This window comes from Aphelocoma coerulescens, chromosome 13 (assembly GCF_041296385.1).
Source record: "Aphelocoma coerulescens isolate FSJ_1873_10779 chromosome 13, UR_Acoe_1.0, whole genome shotgun sequence".
In the NCBI taxonomy this organism is placed as follows: domain Eukaryota; kingdom Metazoa; phylum Chordata; class Aves; order Passeriformes; family Corvidae; genus Aphelocoma; species Aphelocoma coerulescens.
The window spans coordinates 6,580,736-6,604,135 of NC_091027.1; the positions used below are offsets into that span (position 1 = coordinate 6,580,736).

A 23,400-nucleotide genomic window follows, 5' to 3' on the forward strand; every position below is an offset into this window, starting at 1 on the left:
CAGTCCCCATCAGCCTGCAAAAGCCTCCTAGTTTAACAAAAAAATTATGCCAGAGTTTCTAAAGATGAACTTTTTATAGCACTGATTTCCCCAACAGCCCTGTAATGACACACTGCAGTGGCATGAATTATTCAGCAGAGAGGCTAAGCCGAGCTGCAGCAGTGCTGGCAGAGTCTCCTAGTGCGGGATGACTTTTGCTCCTTTGATCTCTTGGGCGGATCAGCAGCAGCTCAACATCTCCCATCTTTTTTTAACGTGCCAGGCTCTTCTTGCAGCTGCAGCCCCACTTTTGGCATAAATAGGGAGATGAGAAACCAAGGCACAGCTTTGGTGGGGTAGAGAAAAGCCCAGTCCTACAAGCCCATAAGCTCTGCCCACAACCTACTTGCATAAATGAGGTCGGAAGAAAAATTAACTTTTCCGAGCAGCAAAGCTGGAACACTTTTATTTGAAACCCTCACTAGGAGGGGAAATCGTGTGTGCTGCGTGGGTGGGGGTGGGAACAGCACAGGGTGGGATCCTGGCTGCCTGCTGGGCTCCACATCTCCTGCTCTCACTTCTTTTGGAAGAGAAACCCACACTTCACACCCCAAAGCCTTTACACATAAAAAATAGATCATATTTATTGATTAAAGTAAGATACATGATTCAGGTGCAGCAGCAGCCCTCCCACTGGGCAGCACCCGTGCTGTACACTGACAATATCCATAGGCACGAGACACGGACGTGACCATCGCTATATTTACACAGACAAGTTTCTTGGTTACTGAGCAGCCTACAATATACAAGTGTCAAGTTTTCGTGTCCATCGGGTCCTGCACCAGCTCCCCCTGGCTCAGCAGAGGCCCCACACCATGTGTGCCACCAGCACCCCATCTTCAAACACCCCTGCTCACCCCAACAAAAGGGAAGAGCTGCAAAACCCCTTTAATGCTTCTGTGATATCCCAGTCCCCTTGGAAACTAGGTCTTCACTGCTGCTTGCAAAGTGAGTTTGGATGCCAAGAGCCTGATCAGCAAACCCACTGATGCCCAGTGCCAGGCTGGGGACATGCCTTGGCACACAGCTGTCCCTAAAATGTGGCCAGCCTTCTTAAGAGTGCACTACTAGCAGGGCAACAGGAAGCATCAGACATCCCTTGCTCTTCACACCACTCCCTCCTCTGCTGAGAGTGAAATTCTGACTCAAACCCAACCCCAAGGGCCATGCTGGGGTCAGTACACAGAGATGAACATGAATATTGCACTTCTCCCGCCTGTGTCATGCCCTGGAGCCCCTTCCCAGCCCTGGGTACTTCTTCTCTATCCCCATGGTGCCCTCCAGAGGGAGGATTTGAGTTAAAGCTTTGCTCTGCTCCTGACCAAGCAACGCTGGTCATGCCAAAACCTTCCCCAGCACAGCCTTGGAGGAGATGAGGTGAACCCCAAGAGATGCAGGGAGCAAGTGAGGGGCTGGAAAGGGGCAGTGACGTGACACAGACCCACCCCACACCTGGCCACATACCAGCGTGGGGCACCCAGAACTGCCAGCAAAGTGGACACAGTGCAGACACAAGCACCACCAAGGGAGAGCCAGGCTGCAGGGACACTGCTCCACACAGCTCTCTCCTCCCAGAGCCCCATCAAACACCGAAAAGAACCACAAACCTCTGCCTCCACCAAAGACGGGAACACAGCCCACTGGTGCTGTACTCACCCTCCTTTCCCACCACCAGCAGCCTTTGCCCACCCCCAGGGAGACACGGCTGCAGTGGGATGAGGGATGAAGGCTCTCCACAGAGAGATGGCATTTGGGAGATGCTGTGTCAGTAGGCAGGAGTTTGGCCTATCCTGTGGAGGATGCAATTGCTCCCTTGTCTTAAAAAAAAGTAGAAATCCAGCAGAAAGGCAAGGAAATTCTCTAGGGAGGAAGCTGGGTTCTCAGAGAAGGAAAGCAGTAGTGCCGTGGGACTGTCCCCACCAGGCATGCACCAGCCACGACAAAAGAAGCAACAGGAGCACAGGGAGAAGTGCTAGGGAGCTGCATCCTACAGGAGGGAAGGAGCTGGGTGGAGGCAGAGGATGCAGAGGAAGTGGAACCAGGAGAGAAAGGGTTAAAAAAAGAAATATTACGGAGTTTTTGTGTGTGATTTGACATTCAGTATTGGCCTGCAGACGCAGGCGGAGTGTGCCGGGGCCAGCTCAGGCACTGTAAACAAAGTGATGTATTCTTGTGGCGTGTGGGCAGCTTGTGGTGACCGCAGGGGACACCCTGTCCCACCCAAAGGGGACCAGCTCAGCCCCTCCTTATGGCAGAGCCTGCTTGCTCCCCAAACGCCTGGGTTCCATAAAGCTTCTGAAAGCCAAGCACTGAGTTGTGCGTTGGATGGGGATAAATGAGTGTCACTACTGAAAGCGTGAGCCAGGGCTCAGCAAACCCTCCCAGGCCAGGGAGGTGCCATGCCCAGTGCCCAGCTCCAGGGCCTGCTCAGACTTCCTGCTCAAGGTCGCTGGAAACAGAGCTGGAGCACTGCAGGAGCCAATGCTCATGGCTGGGGATCCAGAGCTGTGGGCCCTGGGATGCTCCTCACCTCAGGCTCTGCCCACCCTCCCCACAAGGCTGGGGTGAGGAGGCAGCTCCATGCTCTTTAACCTGAGCTGAGGTTTGTCTGTTGCTGTAAAAATAAAGTGCTCAGGGAAAAAAAAAAAATCAAACTGGCACAAAAAAGAGTAGTCCCTGTTCCCTGCCCTGACTGAAGGGACAGGGGAAATATGGAAAGGTGGGGATTTAAAAAAATAAAAATAACAAAATAAAATCTACATCCCTGGGATTCCTCACCTCTCAAAGTGACTATTTACAACCACCTGCCCTAAGAGCCCCCAGGGAAGGCACTGCCCCAGCCTGGATCCCACCTTCCAGACACAGCCCAGGGCAGGATTCTGCTGCGGCCGGGCAGCCATGATACCGGGCAGCCCCATCCTCTCCCAGACCAAACCCACCACGCCTCCCAAGAGGAGAGGGGAGGGCGTTCCCAGCAGAGCAGTGCCCAGTGTCCGTGCACCCCCAGCTCGGCATCCGGAAGGGCCGGCGGGGCGGGGGGACTGTCACTGCACCAGGACAGTGGTGGCGTTCACCACGGTGGCCGCGGGTGCCACCAGCTCCACCAGCGCCTCGTACGTGCCCACCGCGAAGCCCACGAAGCCGAAGAGGCTGATGGCGATGTCCTTGGCAATGACGAGGGGGTGCATGCCCTCGGAGTAGTAGGTGGCAATCTCCAGCAGCGGGGGGAAGATGAGAGCCAGGGCGCTGCTGCTGACGGAGCCCACCAGGGAGATGACGAGGTCCAGGCGCGGGATGAGGATGGCCAGCACGCCTGGAGAAGGAACGGACACGACATCAGTGCTGCCATGTCCCACACTGCAGGACGCTCCTCCCTGTGTCCAAGCAAGCAAAACCCCACCCAGGGATGCCGCCGGCTGAGTCACACCTCTGCCCGCCTCCCGGACAGAAGACAAGGCTGCATGTTTTTCCGGCAACTCCTCCCGGAGAAGTAATTAAGCTGTTGAATTAACAAGCCTTTTTGTCGCCCTGGGCACCACCAGAGCGAGCTCCAGGGCTGAGCAGGATGGGTGCCGCTGGCTGCCAGCATTCCCGACCCCCCTGTGCGAGACAGCACTCCTGCTCCCCACACCTGGGGAGCCATGAAGCCTCAGAAACCCCATAAAAGCAGGAGACGGGAAGAAAAAGGCATCTCCCCCCACCCCAAATCAATCCGTGTGTTTTGCATGTGTTTAGAGCTGCTCCAGCAGCAGCACGCCCACGGCACAGCCCGAGGGAGAACATTTGTTAGGTGAAAACTGCAGCCAAGGAAAATCCCCTTGGGAGACTCCTGACAGCTTGAGTTTAGCAGTGCAAGCTCCGGGATATTCCTGCTCCCCTGCACGGCGCCAGGGGAGGACAGACGGATGTCACCAAAGCTCTGCACAACACAAGAGAACCCTCTGCAAGCAAAGCAGTGCTAAGCTCCAGTGCTTAACCAGTGACCAAGAGAAATAAATTGGTTTATTGCTTTGAAAGCTCTGCTTGGAAACAGGAGACACCTAGAACCACGGCAGGTCCCTTCTCTGTGGAGAAGGGACATCTCAGGGCTCCTTATTGGAGGGATTTGTTCTCTCCCTGGCTATCAGCTACAGGCAAGAGAGGCTGCTGGAGCCTCCCTGAGCCAAAGATCACCCATGGAACTGCAGGAGAAAGAAGGCTTGGGAGACTGACTGTGCCACCACTGCAGCACTGCCGTCATCTGGATAAGCCTGGAGATAAACCATCCCTTCAGCAAGGGAAACAGCAACAAAGGTCCTGTGCCAGTTTATCCTGGTGCTCAGCCCTGCACAGAGCTGAAGGAGTGCTCTGCCAGGTACCAACTGCAAGCAGCATCCCTGCTCCACCAGCCTGTGTGGAGAGCAGAGCAGCTCCCCTCCAACAGCATCCTCAGCCCACCCCACACTGCTCTTTGGACTCAAAAGTAAACAAAATTATTAACTCCCCTCTAAAATAAGAGATTTGAAGCACCAGCTGCAGTCCTCAGCCTCCGGGGAAACAGTCTGATTCCTGCAGGTATTAATTCAAAGGGTTTTAAGTGTGCTGGTTTTGAAGTCTAAGCTTGAAATACACCCATACACCAGATTACATCCTCTCTTTGGAGCTAAAGCTCCAAAGGTGGGGGCTTGTTGTGTGGCCACACAATCATCCAATGAATCCATGAAATCATCCAATGAATATTCATGAAACCCCCCTAATTGCTTTTATCCTCAGCAGCAGCCACAGAGATCCCTTACATGGAAGGGTGAGGGGAGGAGGTACAAAGGAAGCAGCATCCTTCCACCAACACCTCTGCTGCCTCCCTACTCCCAAATAGGAGGAGATACAGCCACTGATGATGCCTAAAGCCATCCCATCTCTCCAAACCTTCACTTCCCTAGCTTGGCACAGCCCAATACCCTCCAGGAGAGGCCCCAACCCCACAAGCAGGCTCTCAGTGCACCTACAGCACCAGGGTGGCCAGAGCACATGGCCCAGCATGGCAGGATTTCATCCCTGCACCCTCTGAGGACATGAAGGCTTCAGGAACTCAGCACAGAGGAGATGGGCCTTGCCCACCTCTGTTAATGCAGCACTTCTGGCCCATCATTAGTGAGAGCCCAGAAACAGCAGCACCCTGCTCTCAGCCTGCTCCACCACCCCTGAGTGAGCACCATGCTCCTCTCAAACCCAAGCCAAAGCCAGCTGGGACACGTGGCCAGGTCCCTGATGCTCAGCTCTGGTGCATCAGCAGCATCAAGCCATGGAGCAAAGCTCCATTTCAGCAGGGGACGCCGGGGAGCTCAGTCAAGCGTCTCAGCTCTGCTGACAACAGCAAGCATTTAGTGCTCAGGAATCAAAGCCAGCCAAAATCAGATACCACCTAATTTGCTCCACAACTTTCCCAAAGGTCCACCAGGCTCGAGCCAGGACTCTGTTCCACCAGAACCTCACTACAGGCACCACACACCATGAAGGGAAGGGACCCTGTGGGGCTGCTCCAGGCACACCTGCCCTGCACACTCTGCACTGCAGCATGCCAGTGCTCTGGTTCTGGGTCATCTACCCCTGTCAGTTGTCTCCTGCTGTGCTCCATGCTGCAATGAGTGCATGGGCACAAGAACACCCCATCCCTCATGGTCAGTGACTCCTCTGCAGTCGTGTCCCCATCACACAGGCAGGAGGAGCCTGGCTGCACACTGCCTACAGAAAACAGCCTCTGCTCTGGGCTGCCCTGGCACTGAACCCTGTGCTGGGTGTTTCATGCAAACCCTGGTGGGACTCAATGTTCCACAGAATTGCCATCAGGAGAATCCCAGGCCTGAGGCTCCATGGGGATCTGCCACTTCTAAATGATGCAGTTTACTACTCCTCCACTGAGAAGACTGGTCCCATACAGAGGGGGCAGAGGACCACGGCTGCTGCTCCTTGGAGGCCACCTTGACCTGCTGGCTTGCATTAGCCAGGCCCAGGGACTGCCAGCTGTGAGGGCTTGAGCAGCAGGGCCAGAGGTGCTGGGGTAAGTGGTGAAGGCTCAGTGGGAAGGAGGTGCCACAGCATTATAGGGAAGTCAGACAAGGTGGTTTGTACTCACAGGTCACACAGACCAGGGCCATCCTGAGGAGCAGGTTCACCAGCCAGCCCCAGCGCTCCGACACCCGGGCCACGAGGGGGGGGATGATGATCTCAGCAGGCACGTAGAACTGCACGGCATAGGTGAAGAAAATCCCAAAGGAGAAGAGCAGCTTGACAGCTTGGTACAGCCTGCAAAGGACAAGGACACAGTGAGACAGGCTCTTGCTCCAGCCCCTGCAACATCAACAGCAGAAAGCAGGAGAATGCTCTGCAAAGACTTCTGAGAGTCAGTGGTCTCCACTCCTGAGCACTCTTAGAAAATTAGGGGTGATGCATTTAATTCACAAAGACCTTTCTTGAGCAAGAGACAGCAAAGACACGTATCAGCTGCAGCCATGATTACACATTCCAGCTACTGCTTGGCTTCTGAGGAGGGGGAAGAGGATGGCATTGCTGGGATAACTCTGGGCTTCCATGCAAAGTGAGTATCACAATGTTCCAAAAGCAAAGCAATGTGAACAGGCAACTCAGCCTCCTCCATCAAACAAAAAAGAGCAGCTATTTTTGGAATGCTGCATAATACATGTTTGAGGGGAAGATAGTTAAAAGAGCAGTTTGGGCTGAGCAGGAGGAAGGCAGAGTGCAGAAGGCTGCGAACAGCACCTCGGGCTCACCCCAAGTCAGATCTCACCATGTCCCAGATCCTGCAGCAATACAGTGTGGCTGCAGGAGAGAGCCAGTCACAGGTGACCACAAGGCACCTCCCAGCCCCACCTCTGCCCTCAGCTTCCCAGCAGCAGAAAAAGCCTCTCCAAAATAGAAGTAACATCTGGTTACCTCACATATAGTCCTAATCCTTCCCCAACTCAAGACATGCTAACCAAGCAGGAAACGTGGGTCCTGGCTATACCACTTGGGTAAATATGGGGTGAATCCAAGCTGAGGAATGTATCTGGCTCCTGCCTTCCCTCTACCTTTTTTGGGCCTGTGCCTTCTGTACGCTGTGTCTCAGCACCACCTGCTATGACAGCCTGAAATCAGAGAAATCCAAGCATTTCCATGCAAGACAACTTTGAACACTAGTGGCAGATTATGGCAGAATCAAACATTTCCCACAGACAGAGTTAGGGATCACCCAAGTGAATGGAAATGTTACACAAGTCTATGGGACCAGACCAGATGTATTCAAGGTTGTGGCCAACAGCAGCCTGAAGCCACCTTATCATCTTCAAAAGAGCAGGGTGCTCAGAAGAGGTCCTGCTGCCTCAGGAGGAGAATAATATCCACCTTCAAGAAGGATGAGGGAAGCTACAGGCTAATCAGCCTCACCTCAATCCCCAGAAGAGTATGGGTTAAGTTCTCCTGGCTTTCATTTCCAGGCACATACTGAACAGTGGGGACTGCCAGCAGGGATTTGCCAAGGGGCAATCATGGAAATATCCTCATCAGTGACCTGGATGAGTTTTCAGTGACCCAGAACACATTCTTAGAAAATTCCAAGCAAGATCAAATTGGAGGATATGGCTGACACAGCTTGGAGCAACAACATGATGCCATAGGCAAAGCTCAAGTGCAAAAACAAAATCCCATGCATGGGAAGGGGTGGGGCCAGGAGAACAGGACCTGGGGCTCTTGGTGGATGGCAGAACATGAGCCAGTGGCAGGACCCTGCAGTGACTAAGGTCAATCACAAATCAGGCTGTTAGCAAAAGCATAGCCAGGAGGTTAAGGATAGGGATTAAGGGATTACTTTCTTGTTTAGGGCTTGTGCATCTTGAGTGTTGTGTCCAGTACTGATACTCCCACGACAGGACACTGACCTATGTCGTGGGTTAGCAAAGCATAGTCTCGGAAGTGATGTTCTTGCAAAGGGGTGCTTACAGCTCCTCTGTGACCTGACAGAACCTATCAGCTGGCCAGTTTGAATATGGACAATTCTTTGAGCCACTTAAAATTGTGACCGCCTCTGTGATCCACACTTCAGAATAGACAAACCCCAGGCAGAGCTCTCTCTCATTTCCGGCGCTGGGACAGGCGGCTGCGGGCCCCGTGCGGGGGCCAGCGGGCCCAGCCCAGGCCCTGCTCGGGCCAGGCCAGGCCGGGCCACGGCCATCCTGGAGCCGGTGGGCCCTGATCCACCCACGGAACCCCCCCCAGCCCTGCTGTGGGCAGCCGGAGCGGCCCAGCTCCCCCTCTCCAGTGCAGCCAAGATTCAGCCGAAAGCTGCCCACCACTGTCCGGCAAAGATCATGTGAGCAACAGCGATAAGAGAAATTCCAGCTGCAAGGCCTGGGTGAGATTAACCCTTTCAGTGCTGTGAAGAGCTGAAAACCTGAGGAAGGAGAAAGAGGAGATGCTTAAAGCTGAAATTCTGTTGTAAAGCTATGATATATCAGAGTACCCACTGTAATCTCATGAAGGCATGGGGGGTGGAGTGTTCAGCTTGTACTTGTGAGCAAAGCACCTGCGCTGAGATAAGCAGATGCTGAAGCAGCTGTAATTTGATGAGAAGTTTGAACAGGGAGAGGTGGAAACGATGAGGACTTTTGCTCCAAATGGAAAAGGAGAAAACCTCAGTTCCTAGAGATGCTCCCAAAAATAGTCCGAGAGATGAAGGACCCTTTGCTCCCAGAGAAGGAGGAGGGCCTCTGTTCTTAGAGATGAAATTCTCCCAGAGATGGGTGAAGAGAACTTTTGTTTCCAAACAGCTCAACCTTAAAATTGTATCCCAGTAATTCAAGAGTGGACCCTTGAAAGCAGTTGTGGGAAAAGCTGCAAGTCAGGGGAAGGGACTCACATGTGAGCAGAGAGACTCCTCTTCCTAAATGGACTGAACAAGGTTATTATGGAAGTGGTAAACAGACTGAACATCTCAAGGGCTGTCTTTTTACATTGTCAGTGGGAGAAGGGAGAAAGGTGGAGGGGAGGAGAAGAGTTCTGAAGTTGTGGTATGATTTTATGTTTCCTTTTTCCCTCTTTTAGGTCTTTATTAATAAACTTCTTTATATTCTTTCAAGTTTGGTGCCTGCTTTGCTTTTCTCCTAATTCTTATCTCACACAAGGTAAATAGTAATGAGTATTTTGGACCAAACCACTACACCTACCAGAGCAAGTTGAGTGCAGGCTACTAAGATGGTTGGGGCTGGAGCATGATTTACAAAATGAGCTCTGGGCTCATTCAGCGTGATGAGAAGGGGATGTTATTAATGTCTTCAGCTGCCTAACAGGAGGGCATGGAGGAGAGAGTAACAGGCTCTTCTTGGAGCTTCACAGCAGAAGAACCAGGTGCAGTAGGACAGAGCTGCATCTCCAAAAGATGATTAAGGGCCAGAAGAAGGGCCTGGATTGGTTGGGAACCACTGTCCTTACCGATATTCAACATTTAAGCTGGCCCTGCTATGAGCATGTGAGAGGACCCAGTGATCACATGGTGTCCTCTCTAACCTAAATCACCCTGAGGTTCCACAGGCAAACTGAACACAAAGTTATCTCCAGAGTCCAGAGTGCGCCCATGCAGCCACACGTGTGCACAGGAGCCTTGAGCCACTGACTGGCATATCTTATCACTGTATTCCCAAGCAAGTGATTCTATAAAAGCCATGAAGTGCTCCAGGGCAATCCATGATTAATAGCTGTTACTAAAAAAAAAAAGTACAGAAGGCTGTGTACCTGTCCTGCACAGGTCAGGAACCAGGACAACAAGATCAAAGGGCATTTTAAATTCCAAGAGGAGGAAGAATTCAAGCATTACCCTTGACCCACAGAAAACAGAGGCCCATGCAGGGCCTTGGAGAGGCACTCTGCCAACCACAGCAACGCCTGCTTCAATCCAGATTGCCATGCCAGGCCATCCCAAAAGGCTGCAAGAAGTGAAATACCCTCCTGGGACCGTAAGCTCTGTCATTACCTACCTTCAACCGGCCACATGCAACCCAACAGCTTCCCCCTCACTATAGCATTTCTTCACCCTTCAGATGGTGCAGTGAGGCAACCCTTCCGAGGAGGCAAGAAGGATTTCTGCACAGTAGCACAGTATTTTAGGCATTGTGGTTAGACCTGGGCACTGGGAACTGACACACTCCTCGTTTGAGGAAGCTGTGGTTTCAGAGAAATGAAATTGGGAAAGTCCTTAGTAACCCTATAACTCAACGATTCCCAAGATGTTCACCAAATCTGCTCCAGAGACCTCCAGGCAATGGCTACAGACAAGGAAGGCTGCAGCACCTCCACCACAATCCTTGCCTTGTCTCCCAGGTTGCAGGCAAACCCCATGACTTCTCACCTACAGCTTTTATGACCAGCTCCCGCAGCCCAGCCTTTTACTGCCAGAAAGAAAACCTGCAGGCGAGGCAGGATGGGCAAGACACTCATTTCAAGAGCAAGTCTTCACGCAACACCTGTGGTTTAATGCACAGGAGCAGTAGTCAAGACTTTATCTCAACTATCACAGCCTTTACTTGAGTAAGTCCAACATCCACTGAATGCTCTGCCCAGAGGCAACATGCACAAACATCAAGGTGTCCGTGTCAAGTGACAAGGACCACAGCACACCTTCCCTGCAGCTGCCAGCAGGAGCCCTGCCACGTGCCCAGGTTTCCCCAGGTGCTGTTTCCAAAGGGCTGTTCTCTTCTCACTATCCAAAAAACCCTATGGCTACTTTCAGAAAAGTAGTTTACTTTAAGAAAAGACAGGTGTGGATACTCCTAGAAACATGTATTTGCACTCTTCTCTCTGTAGCCTAGCAGGTCACAATAATCCCATTCTAAGGACCTGTTCTAAAGGTATGTCATTCTTCAGGGCAAACAGAGCTGAGATTCCCTGCAGAAGCCCCTTTGCAGCATTTCAGGTCAGCAGATGCCATTGCAGGCCGTGGCACGCAGAGCCCAAACCTGGAAATGACCTGCTTTCCACCTTCAGGAGAAGTAGCAGCATCTCATCCCCTCCACACTGTACTTCAGCTTACTGAGCAGAAGAGATCACACCTCCTGTGCTTGGCACAGTGGGATTGAGACCTCCCTACAGCACAGGCACATCTTTCCACCAGCCCCATCCCTCCCCACTGAGAGCAGGGACCTGGCAGAGCTCCCAGCCCCTGCAGGGGACAAGACAAGGCTCTCGGCAGGAGCAGGATCTTCTACCACACCAACACCAACATCCAGCAGGGCAGTCACTACACAGAGCCAGCATGAATGAACATCCATGCACTCAAACTGAAAAGAAACCCACACAGCAATAATTAAAGCAAAACCAGGCTCTATTTTCATCAAATCTTTGCTGTCTCCAGAGGCCCAGCTGTGCAGCTCTACAAGGGCAGCATGTGGAAGCCCCAGTGACTCAAAATTCGAGTCCTGCCCAAATTTACTCCAACAGTGAGACAGTAAGTCACACTGCATGGTGCTGGGTGCTACTAGCAGCAGAGAGGATGGGCAGGGGAGGAGGACAGGCACGCCCAGCTCCAGTTCTCACTCTGGTCTCTTGCAGGATTTCAAGCCAGCAGAGACCATCAAAGAGAACTGCTTGCATTTCTCCTGTGGGATGAATACGGAGCCATGACACCCATCCCCCAGGACAGAGCAGCACACAGCTTAGGCAGCTGCTGCAGCAGCCACCAGCCCTGGCAAGAGGAGCAACAACACCTCCAAGCAGGCAGGCATGGGGTCAGGCCACAGGGCTCCAGACAGCATCTGGAGCATCTCAAGAGGCTTCACCAGATCCCAGAGGACACATAGGCCTGGGAGGCTGCTGCAGAGCTCAGCCCCCATGGAAGGAAGGGGTATCCTCATGGCACCAGTGCTCACAGGCAAAGCATTGGCTCGAAATGAGCCACATCCAGGCACAATGTGGATCCAAGAAGTGGGAGTTTGAGCTCCAGAGCTGCAAACAAGGAGCACAACCCACACATGGAGATGTCACATCTCACTCCCTCTGGGAGCTCCCAGCTTTGGATTTGTTTTTCATGTGCTACATTTGAGGAAGAGAAGCAGGTTTCGCACAATTCAGTGATGTTCTGGTATGGCTGCACGGGGGTTGTCTTCAGCATCTGCCAGCCAGAGCACTGCTGAGAGCCAAAAAGATGCCACAAGGCTCCAAGAAAAAGGCAGGAGTTGCACCTAACCAGGCAGGGACCACCAGGGACCCCAGTGAAGCAGCCTGAGCTCCAAGACCAGGCTCAGACACCGCAGCAATGAGCCTCTTCCAGCCTATACATCAGACAACCCTAGTCTCACTCCTTGAAGTTTGGCAAATATGGCTATCCTCATGCTCACCCAGATTAGTTCTCTTAAGGAGTCCCCTGCCACCCCCTCTCCCACCTCCCTGTCTGGGACCCCCCAGTCCTTCAACTCCCCACAGGGACTCACCAGCAGTTGGGCAGGTTGAGTGTTATGCTGGCCTGAATGTCTGCCCCGAAGCGCAGGTACCCCAGGACGCTCAGGCTGATGTACAGGATGGTGACAGTGGTCATCCCCACATAGAGGATGACTGGGAACTGCCGGGGGTTCTTCATCTTGTTTTCCAGAGGCAGCACCTGGGAGAAGATGAGGAGGAGGAGGAAGATGACAGAGCAGCAGGTTGCCCATTCCTCTATACTCCTCAGGCACAAAAAGCTGGAGGGGCAGCCCCATGGCCAAGCACAGCCCACCATGCCAGGGGATGGGATAGTCACACATGGAGCCTGGAAAATCCAGCTGAAAAAAAAACTGTACTGGAGATCAAGTTTCTGTGCTCCCATTGGAGACCTTCAGGCTCAGCACAGGAAGTCTCCAGCAGGTCACCCATGAGCTTGCCTTAAGAATGGGACCTGCTCCCTGCCCTTGGCAGGAGCTGTGCCCAGTGCTGGGTCTTGGGGCAATACCAACCACCCAATACCTTGGGTGCATTACACTCTGCACTCCAAAACAGCACAGCCATGCCCATTATTTTACACTGTCCTATTTTCCCCAGCAAATCCTGGAAAGACCAAGACACTCTCTTCTGCTATCAAGTTTGTCTGGACAGATTTCAACCAGGCAGGACAATAAAAAGAGGAAAGACAGAGGTAAGTCTCTGACCTCTATAATGCTAACACTAAATATAGGCCCTCAGCAAACATTTTTATAGCTGTCCTTGGGTGGTGTTGATTTCAAGAAGAGACACAGTGGCAGATCTGGTGAGGAGGTAGGACAGGAATAGCTTTTATTTGCTTCTTCACCTCCAAGTCATGCAAGGAAGAGAGCATTTGTGCCTCAGTGCTGGCAAGAACCCTCTGCCCAGGGCATAGCATTCAGTAAACACTCCTCCTGTAATGGATTTGGCCCTCTCCAGCCCCGTGTTTACACAGCCAGCTTATATTAAGAGATGAAAACATTTTTTCCTCCTTTGAAGGGAGCTCCCGGAAACGACCCACAACATCTTAGGGAATCATTAAGCTCTCCACCCACCCACCCAGCTTTTTTCATGGATACAGTTGGTCTATTTACAGCATCTTGCATGAGAGGCCCATTTGCATGGGCAGGCTGGGGCCACACGGCTGCCGAAGGGAGATCTCGGTGCCTCCGCAGCAGGGTGGGAAGGAATGGATCACATCTTTTCATGCCAGACTTTTTGGCCTCTCGTTTAGGCAACTTCAGGATCCAGCCTGGTAACAAGACTCAGGACAATTCCTTATCTGCAGGTCAGCCAGCAGAGCCCAAGGCAAAGGCTGGTGTGATTCTCTATCTACTGCCACATAAAACCACCTTTAAAGCAGCAACCAACCTCCTGAGGTTTGGAGCATGTGTTCCTCCAGCCTCAGATGGAAGCACCAGAGTTTGACCCAGGAGATAGCCTGGAGCTAAAGCTAACAGCATCATCCAGAATTTGGGCTATTGTCTGAGAAGTTCAGCTGCAAATGCAGCTGCAAAGCAGAGCAGGTGCTGCAGCAAGTCTGAGCAGGGCTGAGCCTCCTGTGCAGCAGTCCCACTGCCCCACACCCAGACTTACCACGCCAATGCCTTCAAAAGCAAAGATCGCAGTGCCAAAGAACAGAGGGTAGGTCTTCCAGGCTGCTGCTAGAGGCAGGTTTCTGGGATCAGGAATGTCCTGGAAAAAAGCCCATGCAGAGTTCAGACACAGGGAGGATGGGGAAGACCTGGCCTGTTCCCATCACTCCCTGTCAAAGCCCCACGGTGCAGGGAAAGCCCTGCAGAGCAGAAAGAACCATCATGCCCACAGGAGCAAGCAGCACCCCACAGCATCCACCCCGAGCTCCCTCCACCTGCCAGAACACGGGACAGCACAGAAATGAGAAAGGGGAATCGTGCACACCTACCCTGACAATGTACTGGTAGATCACAACAAGGCTGACAAGCATGGCCACATTGGCCAGCATGGAGCAGATGGACAGGACCTTGAGGTTCTGGATGAACGTGAGCAGCACCACGAAAGGCAGGAGGGAAAGCATGTACAGCCGGGAGTCCATGGTGGGGGTCATCACCACCGTCCTGTTCGAGCTGCAGTCATTGGTGGTCCCGTTTGCAGCAGACACAACCTGGGGAAGCACAGAAAGCCCTGGTGAACCCCATCTCACAGGTCTAAAAGCCACAGATCTTAGCAGCCCATTCCAGGTGGGTCAGAGCACCCCAAGAGCTCACTTCAAACACAGCTAGCTGATTAAAATCACACCAACACATGTTTTCAGATAGTTCTGAAGCAAATCCCTGTTATCTTGCAGGGGGCAGAGGTGGGACTGGCTATGGCAGCTGAGCCAGGACAGCAAATCCTGCCCGACCCCATGTTCACCGAGCAGGAGGACTCAGCAGCCAGGCACAGAGGGGGCAGAGAGCACAGGATGCATATTTGCACAGCCCCTAAGGCCAATTGAGCAGAGAGGAAATAGGCACTAAGTACTATTTCCAAAGGTCCTTTTCCTCTTGTTGCACCAAGTTGTTATCTAAGTCACACAGTCCTTCAGTCAGTCAGCGCCCCGTTCATGTGCAAGGACATCTGGAAACTACTGCTGGCCTCCAAGTTCACTTTCTTCATGACAAATCATTCTTTCCTTGGGTCTTTCATTCCAAAGGCACTCCAGGCCATGTGCTCACTTCTAGAGATAGCTCAGGAACCAGGAACCAGGTGGCTGAGCCATCCCTCCCAAGGGCATGGGCTCACTGAATCACCAATACAACCATGACTAAGCTGGTTCAGGTCCTGTCCAGTCACTGCAGCAAAGAGCGACCTGAAAACTTATTTAACCTGCTCCAGAGCAAGTCCTGCCCCAGAGGAGAGGCTGAAGAACTCTGTGTAAACCAGCATCCTCTGTGGGAGAGGGCAGTGCAGGGCCACGCACCCATGGGACAGTGCTGCTCAAGCCCCAGCCTGCCCTGCCTCTCCATGGCTTGCTCCAAAGCTGTTTTCCAAACCAAAGCCCTGCCCAACACAGTGGCACCTCACGCAAGGTACCACCTGCACCATGACTCCCTACCTAACATGCTGTTCCTCACCACAAAAAACAACAAGCAACACTCCCTTCTCCCCACCCAAAAAATTTCCAAAACTAAAGCCAAGGGGTTTCCCACCTGTGGCCTAAAAAAATGGTGTGGATTTGCAGGTTTTTGCAAATTTCCCTTGAGGCTTGAGGCAGCCTCCAGTCTTTGCTGTGAGGGGCTGAGGAGAAAGAAGCCCACCTTGAAGTAGAGCAGGGGGCTGTTCCCAGGGGTGGGAGCCAGCAGCACACACCCTGCTGCCTCCTGCTCTCAGGGCTGGTGGCATCAGATCACCAGTGTCAACCCATCTACTCCTTCTGCCACCCCACAATGGGAATCTCCTCAGCTGCTGCTCCAGGAGCAGAGGAAGAAGCTCACACTGGCAGGACTCCCCCTTGCTCCCCAGAAGCCCCTGTGAAATTGATGGCCACCAGGGAAGAGCTGACGAAGGGCACAGCCATGGTGGTAGTGACCAGACCACTGCTGCAAGAGCAGAGCAGGAGCACATGGGGAAAAAAGCTGAGCAGTGCCTGCAAGGCACTGAGCTGGCAGAGGCTGGGAATGGGGACTCATTATTCCCAGTTTCTTACAGAACAGCAGCCAGCCAAGCGGTTCAGGGTTTCTGTTTATTTCCTCCTGAGGCCTGGCAGGAAGAAACTCTTTCTCTAAAGATGCAATTAAGCTCCAGAGCCACAGGATGAGGAAAGAAACTGGAATGCAAACAATCCAAGAAAGGGAGAAGAGAGGTTCACAGCAGGTCCTGGGACTCACACATTACCATCGACAGCAACAAACCAATTAACTGAGCGGGACAGGACAGAAAAGGCACAATCCCTCTGATTTCATCCCTTTCCTGTTGTTCCCTCACTAGGAATGGCCCCACTTCTCCTAGGCAACAAAGACAGCTCCAGCACCTCTGCAAAATCACAGAGATTCTCAGGAAAACCTGCTCTGTTTGGACAAGAAAATTAATCCTCCAAAGTATCTGGGCAGAGGAGCAGTACTTTTCTGAGCAGCATATCCTACAGAATCCAGACCTTTGGTGGAGAACAGGGCACAGGACACAGGAACTAAAAACAACCCAAGCACCTTCACACCCTCTCACCTCCCCCCTGCTCATGAAGGAGGTGTAAGTCCAACCTGTTTCAGATTGTCCGCCAGAAAGACAAAGTACACGCAGCAGAAACCCAACTGAGTGATGATCAGGAAAAGTCCCACTATACGCCTGGAAAGCAAAAGAAGACCATTTGTCAGCCAGATCATACAGAAGTAAGAGCCCACTTGGGTTACTTTGGGTTGCACTTGCACAGTGCAGAGATGCTGCTCTCCACAAGGTTGGGGTGTACAGGTCAGAGCACACCCAGCTCACTTCTCTGTGATCAGGAGAGAGGACCTTTTCTCCACCCAACCTCACAGATCTCAAGCTCTCCAGTCTCTCCCTCCCATCCCTTCCACAGGGTCAGGACCACCCTCAAGAAAAAAGTCTCCTTTTTAGGTTTAGCATCTCCAGTCTGCTGCTGAATTGTCAGAGTGGAAAACAATACTCCCTGGACACAGGAACAGGGGAATGTTCCCATCCCCTGATGTGCAATGATCTGTGTGATGCAATGTGGGACACTCACAGGGCAGGGAGCAGCCACTGGATGTGTTCCATGTCTAGCAAGATGGGCCAGCACTGCAAGACCCTATTCATCCCTTTGTTATGCTGTGGAGACTTAGTTATCCCACTCCTTTAGTATAAGTCACATCTGGCTGGGGACAGTACTGGATCAAAGACCTCAGCGTTACCTCTGGGGGACACCGAGCACTCAGGGCAGGTGAGCCAAATAGCATTTTATGTCACTTGTGCTTATCTGCTGACACAGCTCAGTGACCAGAGGCTCTTCTGTGCCAGCTGTAGCACATGCTGGGCTCAAAGACAAGTCCCTGCCTGGGGCAGGGGAGCAGTACCTTCCCCAGATGGCATGTGTCCTCAGGCAGGCACTGGGGCTTGCCTCCAGCCCGTACATCACGGCACCTCCATAGTCTAGAAACTGCTTCTGGAACCTGTCCAGAGAAGAGAGAAGGGTCATCAGATCAGCCTTGTCTGCTAGTTCCCAATGCAAATAGTGACATTAAAAGGAAAACAGTGTGAAAAAGAAGAGCAGTTCCCAACTGAGGCTTTGACATGGGCAACTTGCTGCTGAGGGGCTTCAGAAAAACCCCGGGGCTTTTTGGGCAAGAGGGAAGAATTGTAGGAGCTGCAGGGCCGAGAAGGGGAGTTGCTCCTTACCTGTTGCAGAAGTGATGGGCGCATTTCACCAGGATGCCCATGCAGTGCACAGCCACGACTCCCATCACCAGCAGGCTCAGAGGACCCAGCTGCAGGGAAGAGAGGGGGAAGGCTGCACTCTGACGGCCAAAGGCAGAGCTGCACGGTACCTTCTACTTCCAGACAGAGCTCCACGGGCTGGGTGAGTGCAAACACCACTGGAGGCTGAACCAGAGCTCTGGTGCAGCTCCCAGGTACCAGCCCCCCAGGACCAAGGAACCTGACAGAGCCACGAGCTTGGCAGGAATGATGGAAAAGAAGCAGGTTGGGGCAGTTTGGGCGTCGCAAAGCACTTCCAGAATTGTTTTCCAGACTATCTTGCACGTGCCTATTATGCAGATGATGAAGAGGTCACGGCCTGGACACAGCGTCCTGCCTGACCCCAGCAGAGGAAACCACAGGTGCAGCTCACACACTGAACTCCCCCACACCAGGCAGCAACAATGCAGGAGCAGCAGGAACAGTCTCAGCAGCAAAACAAAGCCACAGAGCTTGTGGTGCAAACATGTGAAAGTCACCGAACACTGAGAGGCATCTGGGCAGGGACTCACACCCCAACAGCCCCAATACTGGCCATGTGAGCTGCCCAGTGCCCCGGGGTCACTCTGCCCCACAAGCTCCAGCACAGCAGGGCTGAGCTGCCTTACCAGGATGCCGGCATTCTTCACAGCCAGGGGCAGCCCCAGCAGCCCCGTCCCGATATTCCCCTTCAGCAGATGGATCAGGGTCTGGTACCAACTGAGGGAAAGCAGATGCAGAGGTGACTGTCAGCAGGAGCCCACACCCAGACCATACACAGCTTATCCTGTTGAGGGTCCACAGCAGCTCTGAACTGCAGCAGGGAATGCACATGGAGGTCATGATCCTGTACCCTGAACCCAGCTCAGCCAGCTGGGACCGAGCTAGGTGTGAAGGCAAAGACTGAACAAACAGATTTCGGGTGGGCATTTGCAAAACCAACTTCATGGCAAAACCCAGCATAAGCACAGCCCAACACCAAGGAGCTGCACAAGGAAGTCTCTGAGCTGAAGGGATCCATCTCTGTCAGGAAAAGACAGCATCCTCTGCACACCTGGGCACAAGTAAACCCCCAAAATATGGCTGCAACATGCCCACCTATCTTCAGAATATGGGCATGCTGTTTGCTTGCCACAGCTCCCCATCAAACCAAGCTGGAGCAGGGGAATACTGGGAAAAGCACCAATCACTGCCCACTGCCAGCAAGCCCAGCTTCACCGGAGAGCAAAGAGCAACACTGGGGCAGCTGCTTGCTTGGTGCCAGCACACCACAGGTGCAAGACCACAGCCCTGCCCTCGTCACCCCCAGGAGAACTCCCTATAAAACCATGGCTCCAGCATCCTCCAGCAAAGCCAGCAGGGAGCCACCATGACCTCCTCCACCCTCCCTGGTGCCGGGCCAGCCCAGGAAAGAGGGAAGCATCACTCACGTTGTCCCATTGGTCTCCCCAAAGCGCTGGTAGGACTCAGGGTGGGCAAAGCCATTCATGCCCTCGGGAGGGCTCCCCTCCGGCGTGACGTCTGTGGAGCTGTAGTCATTGTAGTCCTCGCTGCGGAGGCGCCGGGTGGACATGGTCCCTGTGGGGGCAGCAGCATTAGGGGTGCCCAGCTCAACAGCCCCATTCTCAGGCTCCTTGGGGTCAGTCATTGTGCAGAGAGACCGGCTCGCACTGCCAGAGCAAGGTCTCTTACAGGGCTTTTATACAGTCACATGCTCCTGCCCAAGCAATCACGAAGTTGGCATGTCCTAAGGTCAAAGGTGCATGGCACATTCCCACTGGCTCTTCCTTCAGGCTCATGCCCATGTTTTGGGCACACCCAGCCAGAACGGGGTCAGGATCCTGCAGGCAGAGCCTGGATGTGACCCACTTCATGTCAAACAAGGGAGCTGTGTACCCCTGCTCTAAGGGTGGTGAGTGTGACACCACAGGCAGTGGGGCAGGAGGGGACATGCTGGCACTGTGTCCCCAGCTCTGGCACTCAGGACTAGGGCTGTCAACTGGATGGGCCAGGAAAGTGTAACTGCTTTTAACTCGCACACAGTGTGCTGCAAGGGAACAGCTTGCTCTTGCCAGGGAAGGGAAAGTTTCCTAACTTCTCTTTTTTTTCCTTTTTTTTTTCCTTACTGAAGACTTTTTATTAAAGAGAATTTTTACAAAAATTTATTACACTCCCATCAAAGAGGAGACCATGTGCTGACAGCAAAACACCTGCCCTAAAGGTTTCACAGCCACGGAGGTGCCTATGGGACAAAGGGGCTTCCCAGGATGAGGCACTTGCACAGCCTGGAGCTCTTGCTCCAGCAGAAACTCTAGCAGTGTCCAGCAAGCCAGGAGCACCAGCACAAGCCTCAACAAGGACACACACCTCATGCCTTTATCTGGAAAACAGGCAGCTGGTTCAATTCCCACACATGCCACACCCAGCATCCCAAACACCCACTGGGAAGGAGCACCAGAGGCAGGGAAATTATGTGCAAAGCTCTTGTGCCACAGGCTGACAACCCAGTCCCTGCCCCACGGCTCCTCCGGGCTGTCATGCACCATCCCTGCCCCAGCAGTCCTGGTGCTCCTCATCTCACTCCCCAGCACTGGTGGAGAACTGGGAGCAAGAGGAAGCAGCAGAGCAATGTCACTAGTGCAAAAAACTATCTCGTTTCCTGCCAGAGCTCCTCGTGCACCCACTGAGTCACGCGAGCACCCACCAGATGCAGCCTCAGCACAGACCAACACATCTGGCTGTGCAGGGAATGCTCAGCCCAGGCCACTCGGATGCTGCTTCACCCCCAGAGCACCCAGGCATTCCCCAGAACACCACTCTGCAAACCTGGCTGCTACATGGAAAACAAGCCAAGAGCTGCAACCACTGGGAGGGTCCAGCCTGGTGATCAGAAGGGTAGCAGGGAGCAAGGGTTTTTCCTCTGCTCTGGATGCTCCAGATCCCAGCTGCTCTGGAGCAGTTATCCAGACCACAACAGCAGTGCTGTATTTCCTGCAGCACCAGGCAACACCAGCAGCAGGAAGCAGCAGTGTGTCCCATGGAATACCAGGCTCTGGAGCAGCAGTGACGCTGGCAGGCAGACACTCCAGAGCCAAAGGCAGCACATGCATCACTCCTGCCCAGCCTCCTCCCTGGCAGCCAGGACATGTAATCGTGTCCTGAACCAGCTCTGCCGCAGGCAGGGCGATCCAGCGAGGCAGGGACCGGGAAGAGCGGCAGCAAGAGTTTACACAAGGAAAGCGTTAGAAGCTATTTGTCATCGGTGACGGGCCCAAGGGGCAGAAGAAGGACCTGGGAGGCTCTGCCAAGCACCATGGGCTGACAGAGGGCAAGGAGAGTGGGCAGAGGGGGTCCAGGGCTGGGTCGGGCATGGGTACCCTTCCCAAAGATGGCCTGCACAGCATCCAAAGTACCCACAGCAATGTCTTCCAGTTAAATACAACATGGTGACATCACTCTGCCTGATCGCTCCCTGTGGATTTTTTTTTCCCCTTCAAGCAGGCCCGTCTGCTTTCTGCTTTGAAGAGCCAGGGAAATGCATTCATCTTGACTTGCCTGCCTTGTGTCTGGATTAAAGGTTGCGTAGCAGCAGGGAGCGAGCACTCTGCTATCCCACAACCAATGAGAAAAGCTGCAAAACATGTCTCATCCACACGACAAACACTTCAAACCAAAGCAAAACCCCACTATGCCACTTCGCCACTTCCTCGTCATTGAAAACAGCAAAGACAGGAACATCCACATCTGGGTTCCACTTCAAACCCAACTCCTTGGCCACTTTCATGTGCATGTTTTGCCACCTACACACAAGAGCAATTTCATCCTATTAGGAAAGCTGGGGGGTAGTGACAGCACTCTGTCCCTTACAGTGACAGCCCCATGCCAGAAGTCAAAAGCAAGATGTGATTTGCTGCTGACCCTGACAGCTCTCCCCAGCTGAGCTGGGGTTGTGTGTAGATCAGGAAATCTTCTGGAAAAGTGAGCTTCACAGCAAAACTCACTGCTGCTTCCCATCATGCGTGTTGAATCCTTAATTTCCAAAGCACTGCTTGTAACCCACCTCAGCATGACACAAGGGAGAGCCAGCACTGCCAGATCCCCCTGCCCTGCCTGCAGAGAGGTCACAAACAAGCCCGTTCCCCAGGCCACCATGCTGACACCAGCCCGACACCTCCCAGTCACAGCATCAGTCCTCTTGTCCCTGTGCTACCCAGTGCTCCCACAGCTCCAGAAAACCCTCAGATTCACCCTTCCAACGTTTAACAGCATGGCCTGGTCTGTACAGCCCAGCTTCTCCCCACAGGGAGGCTGCTGGGCACAAACCCCAGCAGTCTCCACAGCTCCCACCCCAGCCAGGCTGAGCTGCCCAGCCCTCCCTGCACCCCCACAGAACAGCACAGCTGAAGCCCGCAGGGTGTGGGACTCCCTGTACCCCGCCAGTGCCTCACAGCATCCTCACCAGCACCTCACACGGGGGGCTGTGCCCCCTACACTGCACGGCATGCCAGGACACTCCGAGAGGACACTCATGAGGTGCCAGCCCTCATGCAGGGCATCGCCAGCACTCCCCGGAACACCCACGTCAGCCTCCAGCACCCCCGGGGACCCCCAGCACCCATGTCAGCGGCCAGGACCCCCAGACCCTGCGCACCCACCCATGCCCAAGGGCTGCCACCGATGCCCTGGAACCCCGAGTGCTGTCAGCGCGCCCAGGCTGCCCCGAGCACCCAGGCGGGACGGCGGCACTGCCGGAACCCCGCGCATCCACGGCGGCCACCGCGCCCCCCGCATCCCTGCGCACGCCGCGGGCTGACAGGCGGCTGACAGGCGGCTGACAGGCGGCTGGCAGCCCCCACCCGCAGCCCCCCGGTCCCTGTCGCACCCCGGTCCCTGTCCCGGTGCCCGTCCCGCACCTCTCCGCCGCCCCGCACCGCCCGGCCCCGCCGGGCCCGCTCGCTCGGCCGCGCCGTCACGTGACCGCCGCTCAGCTGAGCGCGGCGCCTGCGCGCGGGGGGCGCTGAGGGCGAGGGGCGGGGCCGGGAGGCGCCGGGCGGGAGCGGGGGAGGCGCGGCCGTGGCGCCGCCTGGCGGGCGGGCGGGCGCGCTGCGCAGGGCGGGTCCCGCGGCTGCGTGAGGGGAAAGGCGGGAGGGCGGAGCCTCGAGCCCCACACGGGCAGCGAGGGGCGGCCGGGGAGGCGAACGGAGCTGGGAAGGGGTGCGGAGCACGAGGGCTCTGGGGGAGCTGAGGTTGTTCAGCCTGGAGGAGGCTCGGGGGTGGCTTTATCACTCTCTAAAAACTCCCTGAGACTGAAGCCAGGTGGCGTCGGGCTCTGCTGCCAGGCAACCAGCAGCATGACAAGAGGAGGTGGTGTTAAGCTGCACCAGGGAATGTTCAGGCCGGACATTAGGAGAACTTTCTTCGCAGAGTGATTAGACATTGGAATGGGCTGCCCAGGGAGACGGTGGAGTCACCACCCCTGGAGGTGTTTAAGGAAAGGCT

The 23,400-nt window shown here is 54.2% G+C and overlaps 1 protein-coding gene across 2 annotated transcripts; it reads right to left on the reverse strand.

Moving 5' to 3' along the window:
* Nucleotides 1–594: 594 nt before the first annotated feature.
* On the reverse strand, nucleotides 595–22,871 carry LOC138117953 (proton-coupled amino acid transporter 1-like). Of its 2 annotated transcripts, XM_069028648.1 has the most exons (11): nucleotides 22,815–22,871; nucleotides 19,332–19,479; nucleotides 18,531–18,621; nucleotides 17,845–17,933; nucleotides 17,523–17,618; nucleotides 16,713–16,797; nucleotides 14,420–14,638; nucleotides 14,092–14,190; nucleotides 12,492–12,658; nucleotides 6,152–6,321; nucleotides 595–3,352 (listed from the first exon to the last, which is right to left on the reverse strand). In XM_069028648.1, the coding sequence occupies exons 2-11, from the start codon at nucleotides 19,472–19,474 to the stop codon at nucleotides 3,084–3,086; spliced, it is 1,428 nt and encodes a 475-aa protein (XP_068884749.1). In that variant the 5' UTR covers nucleotides 19,475–19,479; nucleotides 22,815–22,871; the 3' UTR covers nucleotides 595–3,083. The 2 variants fall into 2 exon arrangements, with proteins under 2 accessions (XP_068884749.1, XP_068884748.1); XM_069028647.1 differs by lacking the exon at nucleotides 22,815–22,871 and having other exon boundaries at nucleotides 19,332–19,620.
* Between the last annotated feature and the right edge of the window lie 529 nt (nucleotides 22,872–23,400).